At 48.7% G+C, this 22,438-nt stretch overlaps 1 protein-coding gene across 5 annotated transcripts in view; it reads right to left on the minus strand.

The window, feature by feature from the left end:
* The window catches only part of LOC120951690 (uncharacterized), an 86,595-nt gene that overhangs the window by 58,496 nt on the left and 5,661 nt on the right, over positions 1–22,438 (minus strand). For 4 of the 5 annotated variants that reach the window (XM_040370526.2, XM_040370525.2, XM_040370521.2 and 1 more), the window contains exons 3-4: positions 5,713–7,493; positions 5,542–5,635 (exon numbers count right to left, since the gene is read on the minus strand). In XM_040370526.2, coding sequence (XP_040226460.2) covers positions 5,542–5,635; positions 5,713–7,487 — 1,869 coding nt within the window. In that variant the 5' untranslated portion in view covers positions 7,488–7,493. The remainder of the gene's footprint in view (positions 1–5,541; positions 5,636–5,712; positions 7,494–22,438) is intronic. The other variant, XM_040370522.2, reaches the window with a different exon arrangement.

The following is a 22,438-nucleotide window of genomic DNA, read 5'->3' on the forward strand; positions in this document are numbered from 1 at the left end:
GAACTGGGAATTTCTTCTACCGCGGTGCCTGCTTTGCACGAGCTGAAACGCAAATAAACAAAATAATGGTACTACGTGCGCCACAGCATTGCCAATGCTTGTATAAAGCTCCTCCCTGGATGCTGTTTTGTATTCGTATGTAGCTAGACACGGATCCTACACAAAAAATACCACCAAGAATTGGGGGGTGAAAGTCCACCGAACTCATTTGCAATCCACGTACACACGTATACCTTCATAATCAGTCGCAAAGTTAGTGACCGTGTCCGGGATTGGCAGAGGCTTGCTAATTGCGCTTCTCCTCTTCCGTCCCAAGCCAGATGAACCAGCCGATGGCACACGTGGTGATGTGTATCCGCCACACCAATGAGGATGAGGAATGGGGAGGGAAAGTTGCGAAAAGTTGTACTCCCTTTTTGTTGCGTATTGCGTCTTATCAGCTTAGCTGTTTATTCTGCTTCTTTTTTCTCCTATTGAAACCCTACTTCCGGTCGTTCTGCTAAGCAAACGTAGCGCAAGCGAGTAAAGCGTCTGACTCAATGTTAGATAAGGGGTTTGTTTGACAAGGTGACAAGTGGTATCACACATCATTGAAACAAAAAAGGACAATTGATGACACGCGTGTTTCGATCCATGGCAGGGAAATTTGATCCTACAAAAAGGAGTCGTTCCGTAAAAAAGGAAATCCCAGGCTTGTTCATTTGTTGACAACATTTCACAAATCAAAATGTGCTCAGCACGTAGATGGAAAAACAAAACCGAAATCAAACGCTGACACAGAAGATCGGTGCGATAGTATCATATGAGACGGATGGAGTGCAACAGTACAGGACGCGGGTTCAAATCTAATTACGACCTTTATAAGACAAATGGTTTAAATCGTTTTATTCTTACAAATTCTGTACAATGCTCTATTCCTCTCTTCTTCTCGTGCTTTAATTTCAATGTCCACCGTTCGATAACACATGAGAGACTAATGTAACAATTTTACCTATCACTCTTAACCTAAAATGCTCAATGTACTGGTTTTTGCTGCAAGTGCTTTTAGCTGCTTCAGGTTGCGTGTGTTGCCAGCGAATAATAATGGGTAGCCCGATACCATAAAGCACGTGTAAACGGAATCGATCGATAGCGCCACCATCACTACCCTTTCCAACACACACACACACACACCCTTTGCTGTGCCACTCTTTCCCACCCCAGAGTTAATCACATTTCTCACGCTGCAGCAACACCGGTGGTATCGGTTTGATGGATGAACGTCCCTGTGCCCACCGGCTCAGCCCATGCCAACCAACACACCACCGATCCCCGACCGAAGGATGGGTGATTCGGTTGCTCCACCATCGCCGCCCCCCATGTTTCGCGCACCGGTTTGGCAAGCGACGAACCGGCTCGCACCGGTCCCCGCTGGGTGCGTTTGAACTGTTTGAAGGGGACGATGGGGTATGTTGTGGTTGCGTATGGGGGGGAGGGGGATTTCCCCCCACACCACAAAATGCCGCCTCGCACACAACACAACATTCAATCTAAGCGACGAACGACAGCACACACACACACACAGACGATTGCGCGCACACTCACAGCGAACAAGAGAAAATGGTATTAGTTCACGGCCACGCGGTACGGCCGATAACGGGTGGAAGCTAATAGGCACCACCACCCAACCCAACTCAGTGCACCACACTTCTGCTCCTCCATTTTGCCGGGTGGTGGTGGTGGTAGTTTTGTGAAGATTTTCGGTCGCCCAAACAACGGACGTGAACCGCGGTTGATAAGGGAAATGGGAGCGCAATCACCGCTTCCCAGAAGAAGAAGAAGTAGAAGAAGAAACATTTACCCATCCCTTCTTCTCCCCCAAACCATCTCTCCTTCACCCATCCCACACAGGCTGAGCCACCTGAGAAAAGAGCGGTTCGAAAATGCCGAAATTCATTGGCGCGTGTTATCGCGTGGCGGGTCCTTTTCCCATGTCCTTTTGCCGCGTTCCCCCCTCCTCCCTTGGGCTATCCCGCCACTTGGCTTGTCACAGCGTGAGAGTGTTGAACGGGGAGATAAGCCAACGATGATGAGACTGGCACGGGATCTCTTTTTTGCTTCATTTATTCATTGGCAAAGCAAAAACAAAACGGTCACAATGACTAACATCGCACGCCGTCATGAGCGCAACCGTTTGATGGCAATAATAATGATTAGAAAATTGTAACGATTCTCTTTTAATTTTTTTTTTTTCATTTTTTGTGCCAATCTTTGACACTCTTCAGAAGTTGTTGATGCAGCCAAAACAAAGAAAAAACTCCAAAACAATATTACCAACGCGCACTAAACGGTTATTTACGTACCAGCGTCATCATGAAGCACCTTCTTAGTGATGTAAGACAGGCTTCAATTTAAGTCTTTTAGAATTTAACTAACAGCTCAATTCAACAAATAAACACACACTGCAGCATAATTTTATGTGCCACTAATTGCAAAACCGTTTCATCAACAACACAAAACACGTATCACAAAAGGAGGGGTCAATATCGCGGTCTATATTCCGCGCGCTTCGAGCCCGCGCAGCCGTGTTTGAACCCCACAATTGGCAGGGAGATACTGAAGCGCCAGCCAGCTGACGCCGCTGTCCTAAGCATCCGCCGGGGTCGCATCGCCCCACATCGCATCGTGTCGGTGTGGAACGGAAAGGTGGTCCCGTTCGCGGCTGGCTGTGCGCGTCTCACACCGTCGTGGTAACAGTGTAAAGTCGACGAGATCTCCCAGAGTGTCCCTCTGTGTGTGTGTGTTGATGTGTGGGTGCGAGAATGATTCGACCCGCGAGAAGCGCCCATCGAATGGAGCGAAAAAACACAAACACACGTCCATTACCAGTTGCTGCGCCATATGGAAGGGCACGCGGATTCGGTGCAAGTAAGATTGCACACACTGCTGCTCTTCGTTCGTTATCACATCTTTCCAACACAAGCACAAGGCACCACTCACGGGTACGCTGGTTGGAAGGGTTTTGGGGCGGTATTTACGGCAAACATGATTATTATCGCCATGGACGCATATCATGGAGTTGGCTCTAAAAATTGGACTTCAAAGGCAAGTGTATCCGAAAAGGTTCGTCGCCAACCAATTAAATCCGGAATGTTGGGAATTGATTGGCCGGTTTGGTCGTACAATTAGCTTGGGGTTTTTGGTATTTGGTTATATTAATATCTTTTTTAATGTTTTTAGCCGGTCTCATGGTACGGTCGTACACTCGTATGACTTAACAACATGCCCGTCATATGTTCAAGTCCTGAATAGACCGTGCCGCCATACGTAGTACTGACTATCTAGTCTACTGGTTAATCCAATAGTCATTGACAGCCAACCCCACAAGTGGTACAGGCAGCCCTTGACCGACAACGGTTGTTGAACCAAAAGAAGAAGAGAAAAGATTTAATCTTATTAATATATTAATATTTAAGTTCGTACTAAACAAGTTACCGAAATGACTGCAATATCTCCCGCTGACTACAAGAGAAACAGATGTGAATAATGCATCTTAAAAACGTAGTCACTTTCCACAACTTGATGATGAGTGCAAAGCTTGTGCGAGAGTTCACGAAAGTGAGGAAAGATACGCACGCACGGTAACCATAGAAAGGTCAAAGATGTGTTGTGCCAATTGATGAGTCACGCTCGATCGTGAACCTCACATGTTCAAGCAATAGCGAGGAAGAATGAAAAAAGTTCGCGAGAGCTTATCGTTTGTTCGGTACAGTTCGGTTGCATTCTTCGGTCATGCTTGTTCCTTCTTTCATAGAGCTGCAATCACACGGCCCGTATCGTTTAGCGCACGAGAAACAGAGCATTCCCCCAACCCCCCCCCCCCCCCCTTACCCCACCCCACACACACACACACACACACAAACACAAGCCGATGCTTCTTCTAATCACACTGAAACCAGTTTCATTGCTAACTCATCTGACATCCTCTTGGCCAAACACAACCGACCGACCGAATCCAACCCAATCCGGATCGGGAGGTTTTGTACCGAACCGAACAGAACCCCACACACTTGCCTGCGCCCGTCCCCCGCCAACCCGCCGCTAATTGACAGTGTAAATTGACAACAACCCCAGACACCACCACAGCTTCTTGTGTTTGACGCGAAAGCTCACGTACAAACGCGTACAGAGCCAACCGCGCAACACACAATGAACCGGTCTCATCGCATGGAACCGGAACCGAAGTGGGGGGACGCGACATGCTGTTTGCAGTTGATCACGCGTCACAAGTGGCTTAGGTTGCGCGAGGCAGCATTAGTTGCTAATGAGCATCAGCACCCAACAGCGGGCGGGGGGAGGAGAGTTGGAAAGATGTGAAAATTATGGCAACCCATATCATTTTCCAGCGCAAACCACGACCAACAGTTTAGCACATTTTTGTCTTTCTGGTTTGTTGCGGACAGCGTGCTACGCCCAAAGCACAGCTCAAACTCGCTACAATTAGCAAAGGAAGCTATCGTTATTACAATGTAACGCTTCGGAGTTACACGCTGCAAACTAATGATAAACTATCAGTAGAAGCAACCTCTGTAATAACACACTTAATGTCCCGCTCCTTCCTGACTGCCCCTGAAACAGAGTGTCATCCATAAGCGCAACGTCATCCTTCTCGACAGGACAGGCACATTAAAAAATTCACATTAAAAAAAAAGTATTCCTCTCCCATCCCAAATCGGCTGCTAATGAGTTGTAAAAATAGCTTACCAACCTTCGGATAACAGGGGGGTTTTCCCCACCCATTGTTTGCAGCTATACTTTTCATCGAAGGTTGTGAACAGTCTTGCGTAGGATGGTAAGCGCACGTAAAAAATAGATAAACACAAGGGCGAGGGGAAGGAAGTACACTTCACGGGAGTAGCAAAACAAACCCGAACAAGCCCCGTCGAAGCCAAATATACTGCCGATTGATTTGACCCCAAAAATAAATATCTTTTCTGCACCGTCAGGTTTCAGGTGCAGAAACGAGCAATGATTCATTAAGTTCGCGCAATCAATGGCTTTTTTTGTGGTTATGCAATTATTTATAGCCCAAAACTGCCCCCAGGACAAGAGCGAGAAACTGACCAGTCACGGATGGACACACTCACACACGGCATGAATGTTGTGTTTGGTTGCCGTGCGCTATTTGCTACCAACGAGAGGTTGTTTTTTGTGCGTGTGTGTGTTTTACAAATCAAGAAACTCATCCTCTACAATATTGGAGGCAAATAAAGCTGCAGGAGTGGTAGCAGCGGCCAGTACTTGTGCTTAGCCATCACAGCAAAGCAAACATTCGTGGCTTTGGCAAACGGAACGCCAAACAAAACCTTTCCACGATCAGAGAAGGTTCTACAAACTTGTCAACCGGTTAGTTAATTGATGCTAAACAACAAGCAAAGCTAACACACAGCACTCATAGTCATAGGCGAACGAACAAAATCGGATGGGCTTTACAGTTTCCGGGAAGTCTTCGAAGTTCATTAATCCTGGTACGGTTCTGGTACATTTACCAGCAGTACTTACGTTGAACGATTGCCACTGGTTGAGCAGATACTGGTGGCACGCCTTGCACGCCTGCACCATTCCTTTCGGATCCTTCGGACGCGATCGTGCCGGTCTAAAAAAGCAAAAAAAAGTCCGTTAAAACCAATCTCATCACACACTAAAGCTCAAACTACCACTACGGCCACCTACCGAGCGTGCGTTTCGTCGAAAATCGGAAAGTACGGCTTCTCCTGGTCCTTCACGTCCTTCGGCTTGACGGTCGCGATCTCCATCAGGCTCCCCCGCCGATGCTCGTCGCCGCACACGTAGCACACCTCCGTCATCGAGTTCTTGTCCGGCATGGAGAGGTCCAGTATGTCCGTGCCGGTGCTGCCGGTGCTACCGTTGCTGTTGCTGCCACTGCCCCGCAAACTGCTCTCCTCCGCCAGCATGCCGCCCACCGACGAGCCACCGAGCATGCTGCCGGTGGCCGAGTTCCTTAGATCCAGTGCGCCTTCCTCCTCGAGCCTTAATTGATGTTGCTGCTGCTGTTGTTGTTGCTGCTGCTGTTGCTGTTGCTGTTGCTGTGCCGAATGGGAGGAGGTGGACGAGGACGACAGCGGGCCACCACCGCCGCCCGCGCCCAGATGGTTCCGATGGTGGTCCGCCGCGCCCGCATTGTTGTAGTTCACCATCTTGAGCTTGTGGTGCGCAAAGGAGGACATCTTGCGTCCATCGTAGCGCAGGCTGGCACCGGCCGGCGAGGGCACCGGCGACGGGCTGTCGTGCGTGCTGGGCCGTGGCGTCGTCGACTTTTCGTTTCGGCTCGACGGACGTGACGTCGGTGCTGGCGCCGTAGCCCCCGTCGCCGCCCCCGGTGGTTGCGATTGGACGGTGTTGTTGCTGGTGGCGGGTGCGTTCGTGGTGGCGCCCGCCTGCTGCTGACTGGCGAGATGATTCTCCAAGAAGCGCTTCGCCGGATGGTACGGGGGAGCGGTCGAGGTTGTGCTGGAACCTCCCTCCCCACCGCCCTTCGACTGTGGCGAATCGTTCCGCTGCGGAGCGCTACTGCCACGCAGCGGACTGTCGTTGCGCGGCACCGTCGGCAGTGGGGAGGAGTACGCCGGCCCGGGCAGTGGTGGTCCCGTTGGCGGACGGCCATCCGGCCCCATCCCCCGTCCAGTGGCTGGTGGGCCGGGCGGTGGTGGTGGCTGGCCAGCTGCTCCGTAGCCGGCGGGGATGCCGCCGCCGAGATGGTCCGCGCTCAGCCCGAGCACCTGGGCCGCGTACTCGCCCTGGCTGCTCATCTCCGCCCCGATGTAGTTCTTGTCGTCGGTGCGCTTCAGCCAGTAGAGCCGCTGGGCCAGGGGTTTGCCCTCCCGCTCGTGGTAGTCCCACTGCTGGGCGAAGGTCGTGAAGCACAGGTAGCAGGAGCGGACGCCCACCTTGGCCGGCGTCCAGGCCGGCACGCCGGCCGGCGGTGTGTGCGACTCGAGCAGCGGGAAGTGCGGTTCGGCCGGGTTGTCCGGGTTCTGGCGCACCCGCAGATAGTACTTGTCCTGGGCGCCGTGCGCACCGCACACGTAGCAAATGTTGGCCGGATCGTCCATTGAGACGACCGAGGGCGACCGGGCGCCGGTGACCGGCGGATGGTGGGGATGGTAGGCCGCCGCCGACACCGGCGTACTGTGCTGGGGTACGGCCGGCAGCAGGTGGGCCGGATGGGACGCTGGCCCGTGACCATGCTGCAGATGAGGATGCTGCTGCTGCGGCTGCTGCTGCTGGGCGTGCGGATGGTACGGATGGGCGGAGGCGTTCGGGATGGGCGGCTGGTGGTGGTGGTGGTGCTGTGGAGGCAGTTGCGGATGCTGCTGCTGCTGTTGTTGCTGGTGGTGTTGATGGTGCGGCGGTGGTGGCGGGGGCTCCGGCTGCGCTAGGGAGCCCCCACGTAATTCGTTCTTGATGTACGCCTTTGCCTTTTCCATGCTAATCTGCGACGATGGAGGGGAAGGAAGAGAAAGAGAGGAAAAAGGGGAAAATTAGTAATGTGTGGGAAACGTCACAAAAACTCCCAAAAATGAGGTCATGAGTGTCATAATCAAAAGCATGTGCGAGCTGTCACAACTTGCCATTTGATTGTGTTTGATGTCCTCATGATGTCTTTAATTGATGCAATGCAATAAAACAACTGAAAATGTCATAAAGAGGATGTGTTATGAAATTCCTACAAGTGAATTAACGGAGGAGGAACCGAAAGGAACAAATTCACACAACAGTGAAGAGTCTAAATCGCAATGCGGGGAAGAATCGACACAAAAAAAGCATTGAAAACCAACGGAATCACGCACCATGATAGGCACAAAATGCGTCTGGGAAGATTCGTCTGGTAAGAAGCATTCTGTTACACCATCAATGAGCAACGGGGGTCAAACGGGGGATAAGGTTATCAAGCGGCCGGACCACCACTTTCGACCCTGGCAGTTGATCCGTGTGAGGCATATGCGGCTGCTTCCAGCGCCCATCATCGCACAGAAAAGGTTTGACCCCAGTGTTAAACCACACACATAAACACACACACGTACGCCCACAGCAGAGAAAGAGAGAGACGGACATTGGCGCAGTGTGTGCGTGTGTGTGTGATCGTCGGCAAAAATGGAAGCCGCCCGAAAAAAGGTTATCAGTGTTGGACGCGCGCCATTGGCATCGATTTGTTTTTTTGTTTCTATCGCTTCGCCTCTACATTGCCCAGAAAGAAAGAGAAGAGAAGCGACCAGGGAGGGGATGATGGTTGGGATGAAATCAGTGCGCGGATGCTGATCGTTTGGTGTCCCTCCACCCGGACACCACCTACTCAAATCGGACAGAACTGTGTACAAACGCGAGCAAACACAAACAGTCACACACACACGCAGGCATTCGTTAAAGTGACCTATGATCGGATGCTTCGTCTTGCCGATTCTTCACGTCCCACACGAAGGAACGGCGCTCCTTCATCTAGATCAGTATTACGCATCGAAAATTGCAGGGTTTCTCCGAATGGTAACGCAAAAATCATGCAAATTATGGTTTATTATCATTACATTGTTAATTCCCCTTTGCTCAACCACGACCAACGAGTTAAAAGAGTCCTGTAAAAAGTCTCTTATGTTTAAGTACCAAACATTTTAACTTTTTCTATACTTCTAGCATTCAATCAGATGTGAAATTTAAGATTATTGCATGATGAGTGCAGTCGGGGCGGTCCCGTGGTACAGTCGTCAACTCGAACGACTCGATAACATGCCCGTCAATGCGTTCAAGCCTAGAATGGACCGTCTCCCGATAGCAAGGACTGACTATCCGGCTGCGTGGTAATGAAATAAGTCTCGAAAGCCTGTATAGGCCACCAGCATGTCCGCGAAAGACGTTACGCCAACTAGGAGAAGAAGAAGCATGATGAGTAGAATATTGTAATTCTGAATTTAATTATTCCAAAAATAAAAAAGACATGGTCATCACCTTGAAAATAAGTTGGTAAACCCTGTGTAAGTCTCGAGCTGAAGCGCGGCGGCCAGAATAAATCACGCAGAAAGGACCGTAATGATTGAGTCGGTATTCGATTCGAATGTTTCGGATGTAACTCCCACACTCTCCCCTGCTGTATCTCTATCGCTCTTTCTCTCTCTTACTCTCACACTGATGTGTGATTTCGAGAAGGGGAAAAAAAACTCCCTCTTCGCCACACCGCTTTCGTCCCACAAATCCGCACGAAACGTTAATAACGAGATTCCGCGGCGACGCGAACCAGAGCCACGCCGCGAACTTGTGTGCTAATGAACTGTGAGGTCATTCCGTGTGTCTGCATGTGTTTGTTTGTTTGTTTGTTTGTTTTGCAACGTTTGCTTTGCATCCCCCCGCTGCTGCTGCTGCTGTGCTTGTTGTTGCGCTGCTGGTTGATCTCGCTAGAGTTTTGGCAGGCAGTGGTGGGTTTTGGTCCGCGCTGTTTGTTTTTGTTGTGTCTTGATGGTGGCGGAGAGGGGAAAAGGGAGCGGAGGGAGGGGGGGAGGGACTTTTGCGGTGCTTTCATGTTGAGAATTCGTACTGCGCGTCGTCCCGTCGGTTTCCGTTGGTGGTCGTCGTCCCGCCGTTGTTGGTTGTCACAAAACATATGTGGTATCTTTTTCGATGTGTGGCAACCACGGTCAGACACAAAGACACACACACAGACACACGAACAATTCATATCAAATTATGTTGATGTAGATGGCATAAAAAAAGAAATGCAAAACAGTTGAACCACGGAAGAGGAAATGTGTTTTGTGTTACAATCAAATCGGTTGGAATGATTTATGCTATGCAACACACATTTATACATTACAAAAAAGGAAATGAAAATGAAACATTATTTAACGCCGTGCACATTTCATTCAAGCAACAAGTTGAATGGGGGAGAGGCAAAGCATTTCAAGCTTTCCAAGAGATGGAAGAAGGAACAGCAAGTCTACATAGCCTGTCTCGCAGCAAATCACGCTCAACCAAACCAAACAAATAATCGCCGCGCGCTAGTGCCGAAAGATCGCACCAGATATTTGCGATATTTGTGGCCCCGCCTGGCCCCCGGGGGTGCGATTGAATGAAATTCGCATTTAAACACAGCTCCCATGGCAAAAGATGCAGATCAAGAGGAAAGCAAGGCGCGGTGCAGCGAACACGTCCGGGGGATAAAATGTTGTACTCTCCCTGCACCTTCAACAAGTGCCCGCCGCCCACCCAGGGCCAGACACTGAAGAGAATGTTTTAATTGAACGCAGCTGCAGAGAGCAAAACGAGGGCGAAACAGGGAGGGAAACAAAAACAATGGAACACACAAAACAGTGGCGGTAGGTACTTTTTAAATGCGTTCCGTGTATCGATTATTTTGTTTCATTTAAAGCCCAGCGTGCTTCAATCACGCAAGCATGAGTTTTCTTGGGGAGGATTTTTTTTATTGCTTTATTTTTTGTGTGGAAATGTTGGGGATAATTCCTTCATACCCACGTCACACGGGTCTTGTAATGGAGAGCAACAACAAAAGGAGTAAAGTAGGTTTGTATTATCAAAAATGTACTTCACAAAATATTTATTTCCATATAAAATTACACATCCAAAAGAAGAAAGTTTTTTCCTAGTTAAATGTACACATCAAAAAAGTGTATTTGGTTGCCTAATCAGTTGGCTTTTATACCTCTGCTGCATGCTACAACGAAGGGGGACAAATGGTGCCGGGAACAAGGGCACGGTTTTGCACGCAACAGATCGAAGGTTCAATTCCAACCAAGAGCAAGTAGAAGAGAGTTCACTAAGAAGCATCCCGCTACAGAACTAATGCTAAAACTTAAACTGAAGAATCATGTACACTAGTGATGTGCTGTATGGAGCGCACCCACGACTCCGATCCGACTCCGACTATTGTTAGTTCGATTCCGAATCCGGCAAAATGGAACCACTAGATCCGCCCGGAGTCATTCGGAGTCGTTCGGAGTCGTTCGGAGTCGTCCGGAGTCGAACGGATCGGAGTCGACTCCGGATTTTTGCCAACTTTACCCATCACTAATGTACACACCATTACAATCCTGAAAATAGTCAATAACCACAATTTGGGTGGACCGGACCAACAGAAAAATTTTGGATTTAATATTGCGGCAGCAATGATACATTCAACTCATTGCGCCGTCATGCAATAATTGAATGCCTTGACACATGAGAGATATTTTAAAATCCAATCAATATGCATATCCCAAACGATACACCCAACATTCGATATGGAGGCTCTCTCGGGTTTGTCGACAATCCTGCCTACAAAAAACACGACTATCCGGGGAAAGTCTCCAGGACCAGCCTATCAGCATCTACAAGCTCTCAAGGCGGTGTCCCACTACGCCTCGAGCATTATTATAATAATAACGATAATAAAAACAAACAATTCCCAGAGCTGGCCTGGGCCATATTCGGGTAAACAAGTCCTTCCTCCGCGTTTTTCTCTCTTTCCCTGGTCGATCGGCAAATCCTTTCCACTAGCTGTGGCTCACAACACGACGCCAGGAAACAAGCAACATCCAATCATGTTCGTTCGGTGCTGCTGTGGCGGCGGTGGTTGTTATATGCAGAGCAATTCCAATCTCTTTTCCTTACGGCGAAATTGCGAAGTTGCTTCGCAACGGCACCCACGCGTGGCCCTCAATCATAAGGGCCTTTTTATTTTGGTGCACTCAAACACACACACACACACACACACACACACACACACACACACACACACACACACACACACACACACACACACACACACACACACACACTTACATACCATATGCCCATGCAAATACAATCCCTGTGTGGTTTGTTTCGGCTTGGGCCTTCATTTCCCCCCCGATCGCCCGGGATGTTGTTTGATCCGTCGCAGAATTCAATCGAAAGTATTTCACCCCCTCCTAGACGCTGGGGAATGGTTGAAATATCTCGCAATAATAAAGCGAATCGAAAAGCAGACGCAACCTTTACGTGGTACATTTGCCAGCCCACCACCACCACCGACCGATGGGCGATTTACACGGCGTCTTTCATTTTGTAACCCCAACCAGACCGTTCGTTTCTTCAAACCCTTTTGGCTACACCACCATACACATTCCAGGGTAAGGAATTTAAGATATTTTCATATGGGTGCTTCTTCGTAGTCTCTTTGGAGGATTGTCGGTTTACATTTACACCCACCTCCACAAACAATTCAGCAACAAACTTAGGAGAATATTGAATTTTAAACCAATTATTAAATCAAACTATTACAACCCAATGAAGATAGTCGCTCTAATATATCGACCTAATATATCGATTCTCTCTTTTTGTGCAGCATGGAGTAGGAGAAAGGACTATACCCAAAGGATGTACAACCTTTCCGCCATTGCCATCGTATCTCAGAAGCATAACAAATTGCATCCATTGGTTATGATTCCATCACATTCGAACTATTGCTTCTCCCTGTTGTCCCCTCTCGCTACCACCTTATAGTTGTACCATAAGCCCCGACAACTTCGATGAAGCACGGAGCAGCGCGGAGCCGTGGTTTGAGCTCCAGCGGTAAACCAGAAACATGTTCTTGCCCCACGGCACAACACGAACCAATTTAGGCAACATTCAACGGCGGACAGCGCTGGAAATGGATGGGAAGAAGTATGTGGAAACACATCATGCCTCGGCTGTGAGAGTGGGATGGTGAAGCATCCTTACCGTTCAACTGCAACCCTCCCCGATGAATAGATAAGTGCACACAATATGTAAATGTCACTCAACAGTTTTTGTACTGCACTGTTGAAAACGCAGAAACGAATTGTGTGTTTCCCCACCGTTGCTATATCAGAATTAGCTAAACTAACAATATATAAGGGAAACGCACGGGCAGCTTATCATCCGCAACTTATCAATTCCTTCGCGCAATAATTTCCTCCCAGACGTTTACAATCGCAAAAAGTGGGCAAAAAGGCGGCCCATCATAAGGGAAAGGAGATGCTTTTTCTTCCTCTCCCTTGCTCCAACATCTATTGTTGTCAGTTCATGACCCGTAACCTCAATAAGACATGTGCGAGTGCAATGTGAGCGCGGGTGGGGAGACTTGTCGCTGCTGCCATCTTTCAATGCTCGCTCTATTACATCTTTATGCTCTTAGCGTTTGCGTTTTCCATTTTCACACCTGTGCGCACCACACCTTCCACACCCGGTAAGATTAGGCGGGAATGGATGCCTACTCTTGCTGCCCTGCTGCTACCAACATCGTGTTGTTAGCCCAATCGTTGCTCTTGCCAGTCTTTTGCACAATTTCCTTTTTCCGCTCGCCCGCAATTATGTTACCGTTGGCCAATTTCAATAGTTTTGCGGTAACATTTCCTTCTGATACCACGCTGATTGTTATTTTTTTTATATTTTTGTGCATAATTTTGCTCTTATTTGCTTCCTCCTCATCAACTCTGAGCTTAAGAAATAGTCTTTAAAAAATGGATAATTAAATATTTCTATTGAAAACGATCGGAGGGGATTATAGAGGACGAAAATAGAGATTTAAAGACAAATACATCCATAGAATCAATTACAAAATATCTTATAATCCAACGCACAGACAAAAAAAAATTCATTTCCTTTCCCCAGAGCTGGTTGAAATTCAATGTTGTAACTCAAAAGGACACCATTCCCAGGGTAATGTTATCGTATGGAAAGTTTCTCCTTGGCGACTGTCATCACAGTTCCCCCTTTCTTCTCCCACTCCGCTTGCCACACTCAAAACAAAGCACACACACATACCAATAGTCGCCAACGTGTCTATGCCATTGCGTTCGATTTTATGTGTTCTCCCCTACCAAAACATTCTCTCTCTCTCTCTCTATCACACTCCCGGTAGTGTATTTCGCATAGTTTATGGTGACGCCGGACTGTGTTCTACATGTAAACTGTGTCCCTGCGTGGTCTCCTGTGTGTCTGTGCCTATGTGTGACTGGAAAGGAAAGAATAAAACGGTTCATCACACTCTTATCCTTCCCATTTCGACAACCCTTGAACCCCTGGGCGGCGTTCACACCCCGGGGATGGGTTGATGGGAGGGCAAGCGGAAAAGGCACTACATAATTGGATGAGTAAACGAGCTACACAATGTCAAATACTACGCCAACCCGGCGGAATGGATCCTCTCGTGTTCGTGCGGCAGCACCGTAGGAATTCTTCGCCACTTTCAACAGTTCGTTGTTCGCCGACTCCCATCACTTGGTGACTTCCCACGAGCAGCCCCCCACTCTTCAAAGAGCTTTTAGGCCACCTCATCGACGTTGCTTGTCCCCTTCCCCTTTCCTCCTTCTGCTTCTCCTCCGGGAAGAATAACAACCGACAGCGGCCACTTGGGCGATATAAATTGAGTTACGGGAAAAGTTTGCTTGTTTTACACACACACACCCAGGCCTCGATGGAGCAGCGGCTAGGAAGCAAAGAACCAAAGCACAAACCAAGCAAAAAGTAACCCCAGTGACTCTCAACTAAACACACGCACACTTGGATAGAGAATATCAAACAATGTAACATGGAAATGGGTACGCTTTTCTCCATGGCTTTTCTCCAACGGTTTCTGCCGGAGCTGGAAATGCTGCGCGACTGCGTCCGCGGAAGGAGAATGGGAGCAGCGATGACAGAGAAGGGGGGAAACGGAAAGCGTGTAACGGGACGCGGCGGAGAGGGCTTTTCATTTTGCTTCGAATGACTTTAAACCGTATTTATGCCATTTTTTGTTGTTGTTGTTGTACAAGAGCTTCAATAGCAAGCTGCTGCTAGACTTGGCCCCAAAACGTTGGTGGCGCCGTCTCTTGGTGCTCGGGACAAAGGGCCAGTCAGTTATGATCTTTTATGATTGAAAGTTAGGTGGCTGGCATATGGATTAGCAATCCCCAGTAGATGGCAATGGATGGTTGTGTTGACTACTGCTGCACTGAAGTTTGGTTAGAGCAGATTGGATGGGTTATGAAATATGATATTATATTAGTATATTGATATTAGTCAGCAAAGTTTCATGAAATATTGTGAAGTAGAATTCTTCATAAACTAAGTTTATAAAGTAACTATTTATGAAGAGTTTCTATTCTATTTTAAAGTTTTGTTAACGAAGGTAGTATGTATCTTATTTTTCGAACTAATGGAAGACAAAAGTTTTGTTGCCATTGTGATGTGTTTACATTTACAAAATGCTTCATAATGCTACCTTCACCGTTACCGAAACATTTGGTGCTCACATTTTGCACAACTCGGCTCGTTGCAATAAGTGATGAGCTCTCTGGAGCGCACCCACAGCTCCTATATAGTTATAGTTAGTCCGATTTCGACTCCAGCCAAAGCTGAGTTGTTCTGAGTATACATCGTCGGAGTCGTTGCAAATGTTCACAAAAACATTACACCGGCCGTCTCCTGCAGACTCCGAACGATTCCGGACGACTCCAGATGACTCTGGATGGCTCCGGCTCACTCCGGACCGCTCCGACTTTGGTGTTCTGGTCAACTTCGAACGACTCCGAACGACTCCAGACGACTCAGGACAACTACGGACGACTCCGAATGACTTCGGATAACTCCGGACAGCTCCAGACATCTCCGGACGACTACGGACGACTCCCAATGATTGCGGATGGCTCCGGATAACTCCGGAAGACACCGGATAACTCCGGATAGCTCCAGACACCTCTGGATGACTCCGGATAACTCTGGATAGCTCCAGACAACTCCTGATGACTCCGGATAGCTCCGGAAAGCTCCAGACAACTCTGGATGACTCCGGATAACTCTGGATAGCTCCAGACAACTCCGGATGACTCCGGATAACTCCGGATAGCTCCAGACAACTCCGGATGACTCCAGACGACTCCGGACGACTACGGATGACTCCGGACGACTACGGACGACTCCGGACGACTCCGGACGACTCCGGATGACTCCGACACTAGAGGACGACGGGCGATTTTGAACCGCTCCAAACAATTCGAAACAGCTCCGTATAATGTTAGGCGACCTACCAGAGTCGGTTCCGAAATTTTTGGAGTTAGGAGCCAACTTTACCCATCACTAGTCGTAACCAGCCGACTTTTGCTGTCTCAATAAGGGAAAACCAATACGCCCTCTGCAAAATGTCTGCGAACTGACGATATGCTGCTTTAAGGGCCAAGAAATAACTGTACATTTTCCGCCCTCTTCAACCCCGCTTGTTCTATCATTGTTCTCTGCTTGTCAAGCAAAATCATTGAAGCGGGTGGGGCGAAACAAAAAAAATTAAAAGTATCACATCATAAATGTCTATTATTCATTTCATTTAATGCTGATCGCAGCAGCAACCCACACCAGCAAAGGCGTGTGAGCTGCGCTAGGGCATTAAAAACGTGCCATGTCCATGACCCTCGTAAGGGTGGTGCAGAATTTCAACAGTACTTAATTTACAAGAAAACACTGTGACCACATCATATGTAAGCAAAACCAAAACGCAGAAAAAAAACAACAACTTGAAGCAAGTTCCACCCTTCTGCTTCTATCCTCTTCGTCCTCGTGGTGTGGCTTTACGAAGTGAAGAAGCCAAAAGCGATTAGCGTAAAAAGCGCAAGCACAAGCACCACACACACGCAGCAAAACATGATAAGCGAACACGCTTCGGATGGCCCCCTCCTGCAGCCCAACATAACGCCCGGGAGCGGGGCCTGCTCCTTTTTCCCATTTTGCACGATCGATGAAAGAGGGAGCGCGAAGGTGTAGCAAACGAGAATGCCGTACATAAATTGGCCGCGTGGAAACGATTTTAAAACCATGTGCCCCGCCAATTGCGAAACCCCACCAGGAAAGGGACAGCAAGCCTCCTTCCCCCCCCCCCCCCTCTACCGCAACACGATCAAATGGAATGGCGTTGGAAAAGGGACGGACGTAATAAACTTCCATTCGGCCCCAGCTTTCCCAAGCCGACCGTGTGTGCCGGCCTGCTTATGATGAACGATCGGGCTGGCCCTTCCAGAAGCCCTACACACACACACACTCTCTCTTTGCGCTAGAATAAATCGCCAAACACATGAAGCAAGAGAGAGAGAGAGAAAGAGAGAGAGCGAATGCAAGAGAAAACGGAAAGAGAAGAGCACAGAACCGAACTAATAAGAGCAAAAGGAAAAGCTCACTGACCTGGGCACGGTAAAAGGGTTGCCCTCCTCAATGGCTTGATGGAGAGTCAGAGAGGGGGAAGTAAACGGAGTAGGCAAGGGATGGGGAAGGTAACGAGCGAAATGGATATGGATCCATCCCAAAGTTTGCATCCCCGTGCGTTTAAGCCGCGTTTCCCATCGCGGCGGCTTCGATCCGTTTTCATTTTCATCACCCGGCACTCAACGTGAGCTCAAGGGTTGCAATCGCTCCATCGACCATGTGTGTGTGTGTGTATGTGTGTGCAAATTTAAACAGAGGCCTCGGGAGGAAGTTGGGGCAGGAAGAATCAGTAGCAGTAGCACCAGCAGCATCTGTAATCGCATCGGTTCCGCTCTGTGGTCATCCCGATTTAGCTCTCCACACACTCACACACACAGATACACTCTATCAAGGTGTGTGGTTGTGAGTGCGTGTGTAAACGTGATCTAAATGTTAAATTTGTTCCCGTTTCCTTCACCCATCGCTCCCGTGCGCCCATTGCAAACCTCTCGCCCCCCATCCAACACGCGCAGGGCCAATGGGCTGCTCGAGAGGTCATCCCCCGGAGCCCGGAGCGGATGGGGAGCAGCAGCAAGAGGATGAGAAACATCACTCATCTCAATGTAAGCGTGTGTGTGCGTGGCTTTGGTAGCCGGCACCGGAAAAGGGTGATCGAGGCGGCGGCCGGCGCGGGAACGAAGGAAATTGTTTGCAAATTTATTGGAACACATTTGCGAAATGGGTATCACACATCCGATGGTGGAAGAAGAGGGAACGGCACACATACTCTTAACGCATTCACACACGACGGGGCAAGAGCAAAACAGCAAAAAAAAAAAAACGCTTTTGAAGGAAAAAGGGGAGTACAATGAGCGGAAATTCGGAACTCTTTTTGATGACGTCTAAAGCAAACAATTTCTAATGGATTATGAAAGTTAGAGTTATCGTTTCGATTCGCATAGCAGAATGAATAGTAGTGTATAACTACCAACTAACAAAGTCGCTCCACAACCGGACCCCGGGAGGAGCTCGATACACACATTCTCCTCCTAAAACCCCCCCCCAGCCGACCCCTGGCAAACACACTTCACGCCGACGCCCGAAGTCACACAAAGGCGCTGATTCTTCTAACATTTACCCCGGCGGGTGAAGGGGTGTTCTCTCCCTTTGTCAGCGTTGCGGCGCACCCCATGCCCGGGCGCATCCGTGTGTTCAATCATCAATATTTACCTGTCCTCAATTCGTGTTTATTTGCGCAGCGGTCACGCATACATTTCCAAGTGGAGTTACAACACCGAAAATGGGAATGAGGGGAGAGGGGGGAGGGGGCAGTGTTTCCCCACTTCCCCGAGGAGCTGATATCATGGGAAGCCGACAGGACTGGAATCGATTGGAAGCATTTTATCACACATCGAAACAGTGCTTTGGCATTCTGGAGATGGCATTACGAAATGGTTGTCTGGTGCCGTGACCAGGATAACATTCATAGTAAGTGCAGTTTACATCTGGAAATGATTTTGTTTGGAGCAAGCGGTAGGAGATTATTTGGAGAAAATATTCCACGTTGAAATACAATTTTATGTACGACGATAAAAATATTAATATTCAATGAATATTGGTGCCGTGACCAGGAAATAATGTCGTAGAGGAGCAGGATGCAAATCCTGTACTAAAATAAGATTGAATTTATTTTGATATCTATCACATTTAACACATAAACTGTCATTCAACTGTCAATAACAGGAACTGGTTTTGGAAAGTCCGAAAAATAAGCAATACTTTTATTGTCTTTTTGACCCAAAAAAAAAACAACAAATAAACACCAATCCAACGCTCCTCCTATGACGATTATAGATCAATAAAAATCAACACTTTACTCATTCCGACTGTGATGGATCGAAACGAAAGGACTGATTACTTCACAATTTCGGCAGAAACCACCCCACACACCGGCATCAGCCTTGATGAAAGAGGATACCCTCAAAAAAAAAGACACAATTATATTCTACTCCACCGGGACACCCCGACCGATCGAGTTGGCGCGCTCTGTGATCATTTCCCCATCCCTTAACGATCATCGGTCCGCGCGCGGTGAGCTTTTTACATCGACGCGATGCGCGGGTTCGTCTCTTTCGCCTCTTCTCATCCTTCGCTGCAGCAGCAGCATCTCATAACCGACCGACGTTCCAAGCGGCAGCAAGAAAACATGGACGACGACCCTGAAAAGCCACCGTGCCGCCGCCGCCGCCGGCAGCAGAGGGAGAGAGATGAATTTCAAGATCTCCAGGAATCTGTTTTTGTTGCTTTTCTTTTCCTCGTTCGCTGGGTCCACACACCAGCATCGCTGGAGGGTCAATTACAGGGGCTCGGGCCGAACTGAAAGCGCGCCTTTTCATCGCTCTTTAGCTGCCTTTTTTTGCTGTGGAGTGTTACTTTCGTTCGGCGCCCTTCTATTATTGGGGCCTAGCCGTTGGATTATCTATTGCGCACCCTCGTCTTCTCGAAGCTGCCTGAGGGTTGCTTGATCCCCGCGATCCGGCTATAAAATAGAGGGAGCAGTGGCGGTTTAACAATTTTATGTTCTTTGAGCTAGCACGTTAGGGCTAGGTGGCCGTGTGGAGGATGGTTTTCACCTTCCCTTTGGCCTCTCCCTTTGCCGATGGCTAATGATCTTTACCATCATCTTCCAACCAACCCAGCATACTGTGCCCGCGCGTGAGCGATCGTAGAACAAAACGCGGGCAAAAGAGTGGAGATCAATTTCAATCCGATCATATGCTGGAGGCGCTCGCAACCGCATCGTTATGGAGGGCAGGGGATGGAGATGAAGATGAAGATGAATAATCGGCGCTTAGCAACCATGCCGTGTGGGCAGGGGTTCATCTTCATGTTAGACCACTCTTTCCGGCAACCATCGCACGTCCACACATTGGTCTGTCTTCTTGCCGCACACACACACGCGTCATAAGACGTAGCAGCTCTAGAGACAGACGTGTGTGTCAAGAAAGTACAACACCTAACACTGTTCTGTTTATTAAAAAAAATTAATACTCTCTGCTTCAGGTTCTACTCCAACAAGACAATGTACCGAGAACAATAGCCCAACGACGTGATGCGCGCACACACACAGAGTCACCAAGCCGGAAAAGCTACCCCCCCGTTGCGTCCCTTAGTCTATTGCATTATTCATCAGAAGTGTTCTTCCCGGCATTGGAGCTGCACCCGGGGACAATGTCTGCGACAGTCAGCAGAGAACCTCAAGACACCACCCCCCATCGAGGCGCACCTATAATGATGCAGGTATTTTGCTGCTTCCACCCACAGAGCTCTCACCACCCATGGCATGGATAATCGCATAGGCCCATTGCCTCATCCGCCCACTACTGTGGCCCTGCAGCCCTGCAGCCCTTTTGCAGATCCGTCAATAAATCAACCGCCACAGACGTCATAAAGCGCCACACAACAGTGTGCAGGGAGAAACTGAGCCCAGCGCTCTTTTATAGGGAAATGCCACAAAGGAGCCCTTTTGAAGGCGTGTGTGTGTGTGAGTGTCTATTTTCTTTGCAATTCCACCAGCATCCGCCAATGGGAAATGTTACATTCGAGAAAGCATGGTGCTGCCCTTTTTGTCCCCCTCCTCGGTGACCCTTAGAGATGGCTCGAGCAGAGGAGGAATAAGAGAAAAACATTGCGATACGCCCATGAAGCTGAAATGAAGATGCAAGCAACACGAGCTTCGCAGAAAAAGGTTCTAAACGAAGCGAAAACATTCCACTGTTAGTATAAACTCCCACACACACACACACACATGCAATGTTTCGTACCTTTCGTACCGCAGCGCATCGTGGGCACTAGCGAGGGGAGTCAGAGAGCATAGAGGACACAAAGGTCTTTGATGCCTACACGCTGTGCGATTCTCTCCTTCGTGGAAAAGAAAGATCCTCTCGCTGTGGGTGGGTGGGGGTGCAAAATACACAGGGAATACAGCAGCATGTTCGGTGTAGTGATGGGTAAAGATCCAGTGTCAACTCCGGTACTACTCCGTAAACTTCTGAGTTGACGCTGAAAGGTAAGTTCGCCCAGCATGATCCGGAGCCTTTTGGAATCGTCTGGAGCTGTCAGGAATTGCCCGGAACCGCCTGGAGCTATCGGGAATTGCCCGGAACCGTATGGAGGTCTTCCGGAGTCGTAGTTGTCCGAAGTCGTAGTCGTCCGGAGGAGACCGGAGTTGTTTGGATGACTCAGTTCTCGGTAAATTATCTTGTTGGAGTAGAACCTGGCAACTCCGGACGACTGTAGACGACTGCGGACAACTGCTGTGGACTTTGGACGTCTCCGAACGACTCCAGACGACTTCAGACAACTCCGGATGACTTCGGATGACCCTGGACAACTCCGGACAACTCAAGACGACTCCCGACGACTTCAGACACCTTCGGACGACTCTGGACAACTCCAAACGATTCTGACCCCGGTCGGAACTGGTGATTCCGATTTACAGGAGTCGAAATTATACTAACAATTGCTGGAATTGGATCAGAGTCATAAGGGCGCTCCAGAGAGCACACCACTCCTTCTTCTTCTTCTTGATGTATTTCTTAGAAGAACATCATGGAGTAGAAGATGAATTAACAAATGTAGGGGTTCGAATCTCATCTCGATTCGACTTATGTGTTTTTAGAAGAGCCTGAGTAGGTGAAACATCCCCAGCAACTGTGCTATGTCTCGCCAAGAGGGATATTCTAAGCCCACCAATCGTGTAAAGAAGGAAAAGGCAACAATCTTTCCTTAATTCCACACCTGAAAAGCAAACCCGTTGTTTAAATTCACCATCGCGCTTTTCAATCCCGTCACCCAGCACCTAATCCTTCTTCCCTTTAACCCTCTGTTGTGAAACTTTTAGAAACATGTCTTACATAAAGCCTTTCCCGGGGTCGATATTGATTGTTGAGATTCGACAGCAAATCATTCACTTTTCCTCTTGTGCTAGCAACAGCAACAAAGTTGCAACTCGTGTATGTCAAACCAAGTGACAGCCAGGTGCTGAGTATGTGAAGTACGGAACTCTCATGCTGGCAAAGTTTTCGCGATTCGCATATCCTTGCAGGAATGCTTTAAAGATTCGATATCAAGGTATGTTGATAGTTTGAATTTAAAATCAAGCGATAACAAGTAAACCTCACCGAGGCGTAATTTTATGGACGCCCACTCCCTATCTAAACGCTCTGGAGGGTCTTTTGAGGTA

This window comes from Anopheles coluzzii, chromosome 2 (assembly GCF_943734685.1).
Source record: "Anopheles coluzzii chromosome 2, AcolN3, whole genome shotgun sequence".
Classification (NCBI taxonomy): Eukaryota; Metazoa; Arthropoda; class Insecta; order Diptera; family Culicidae; genus Anopheles; species Anopheles coluzzii.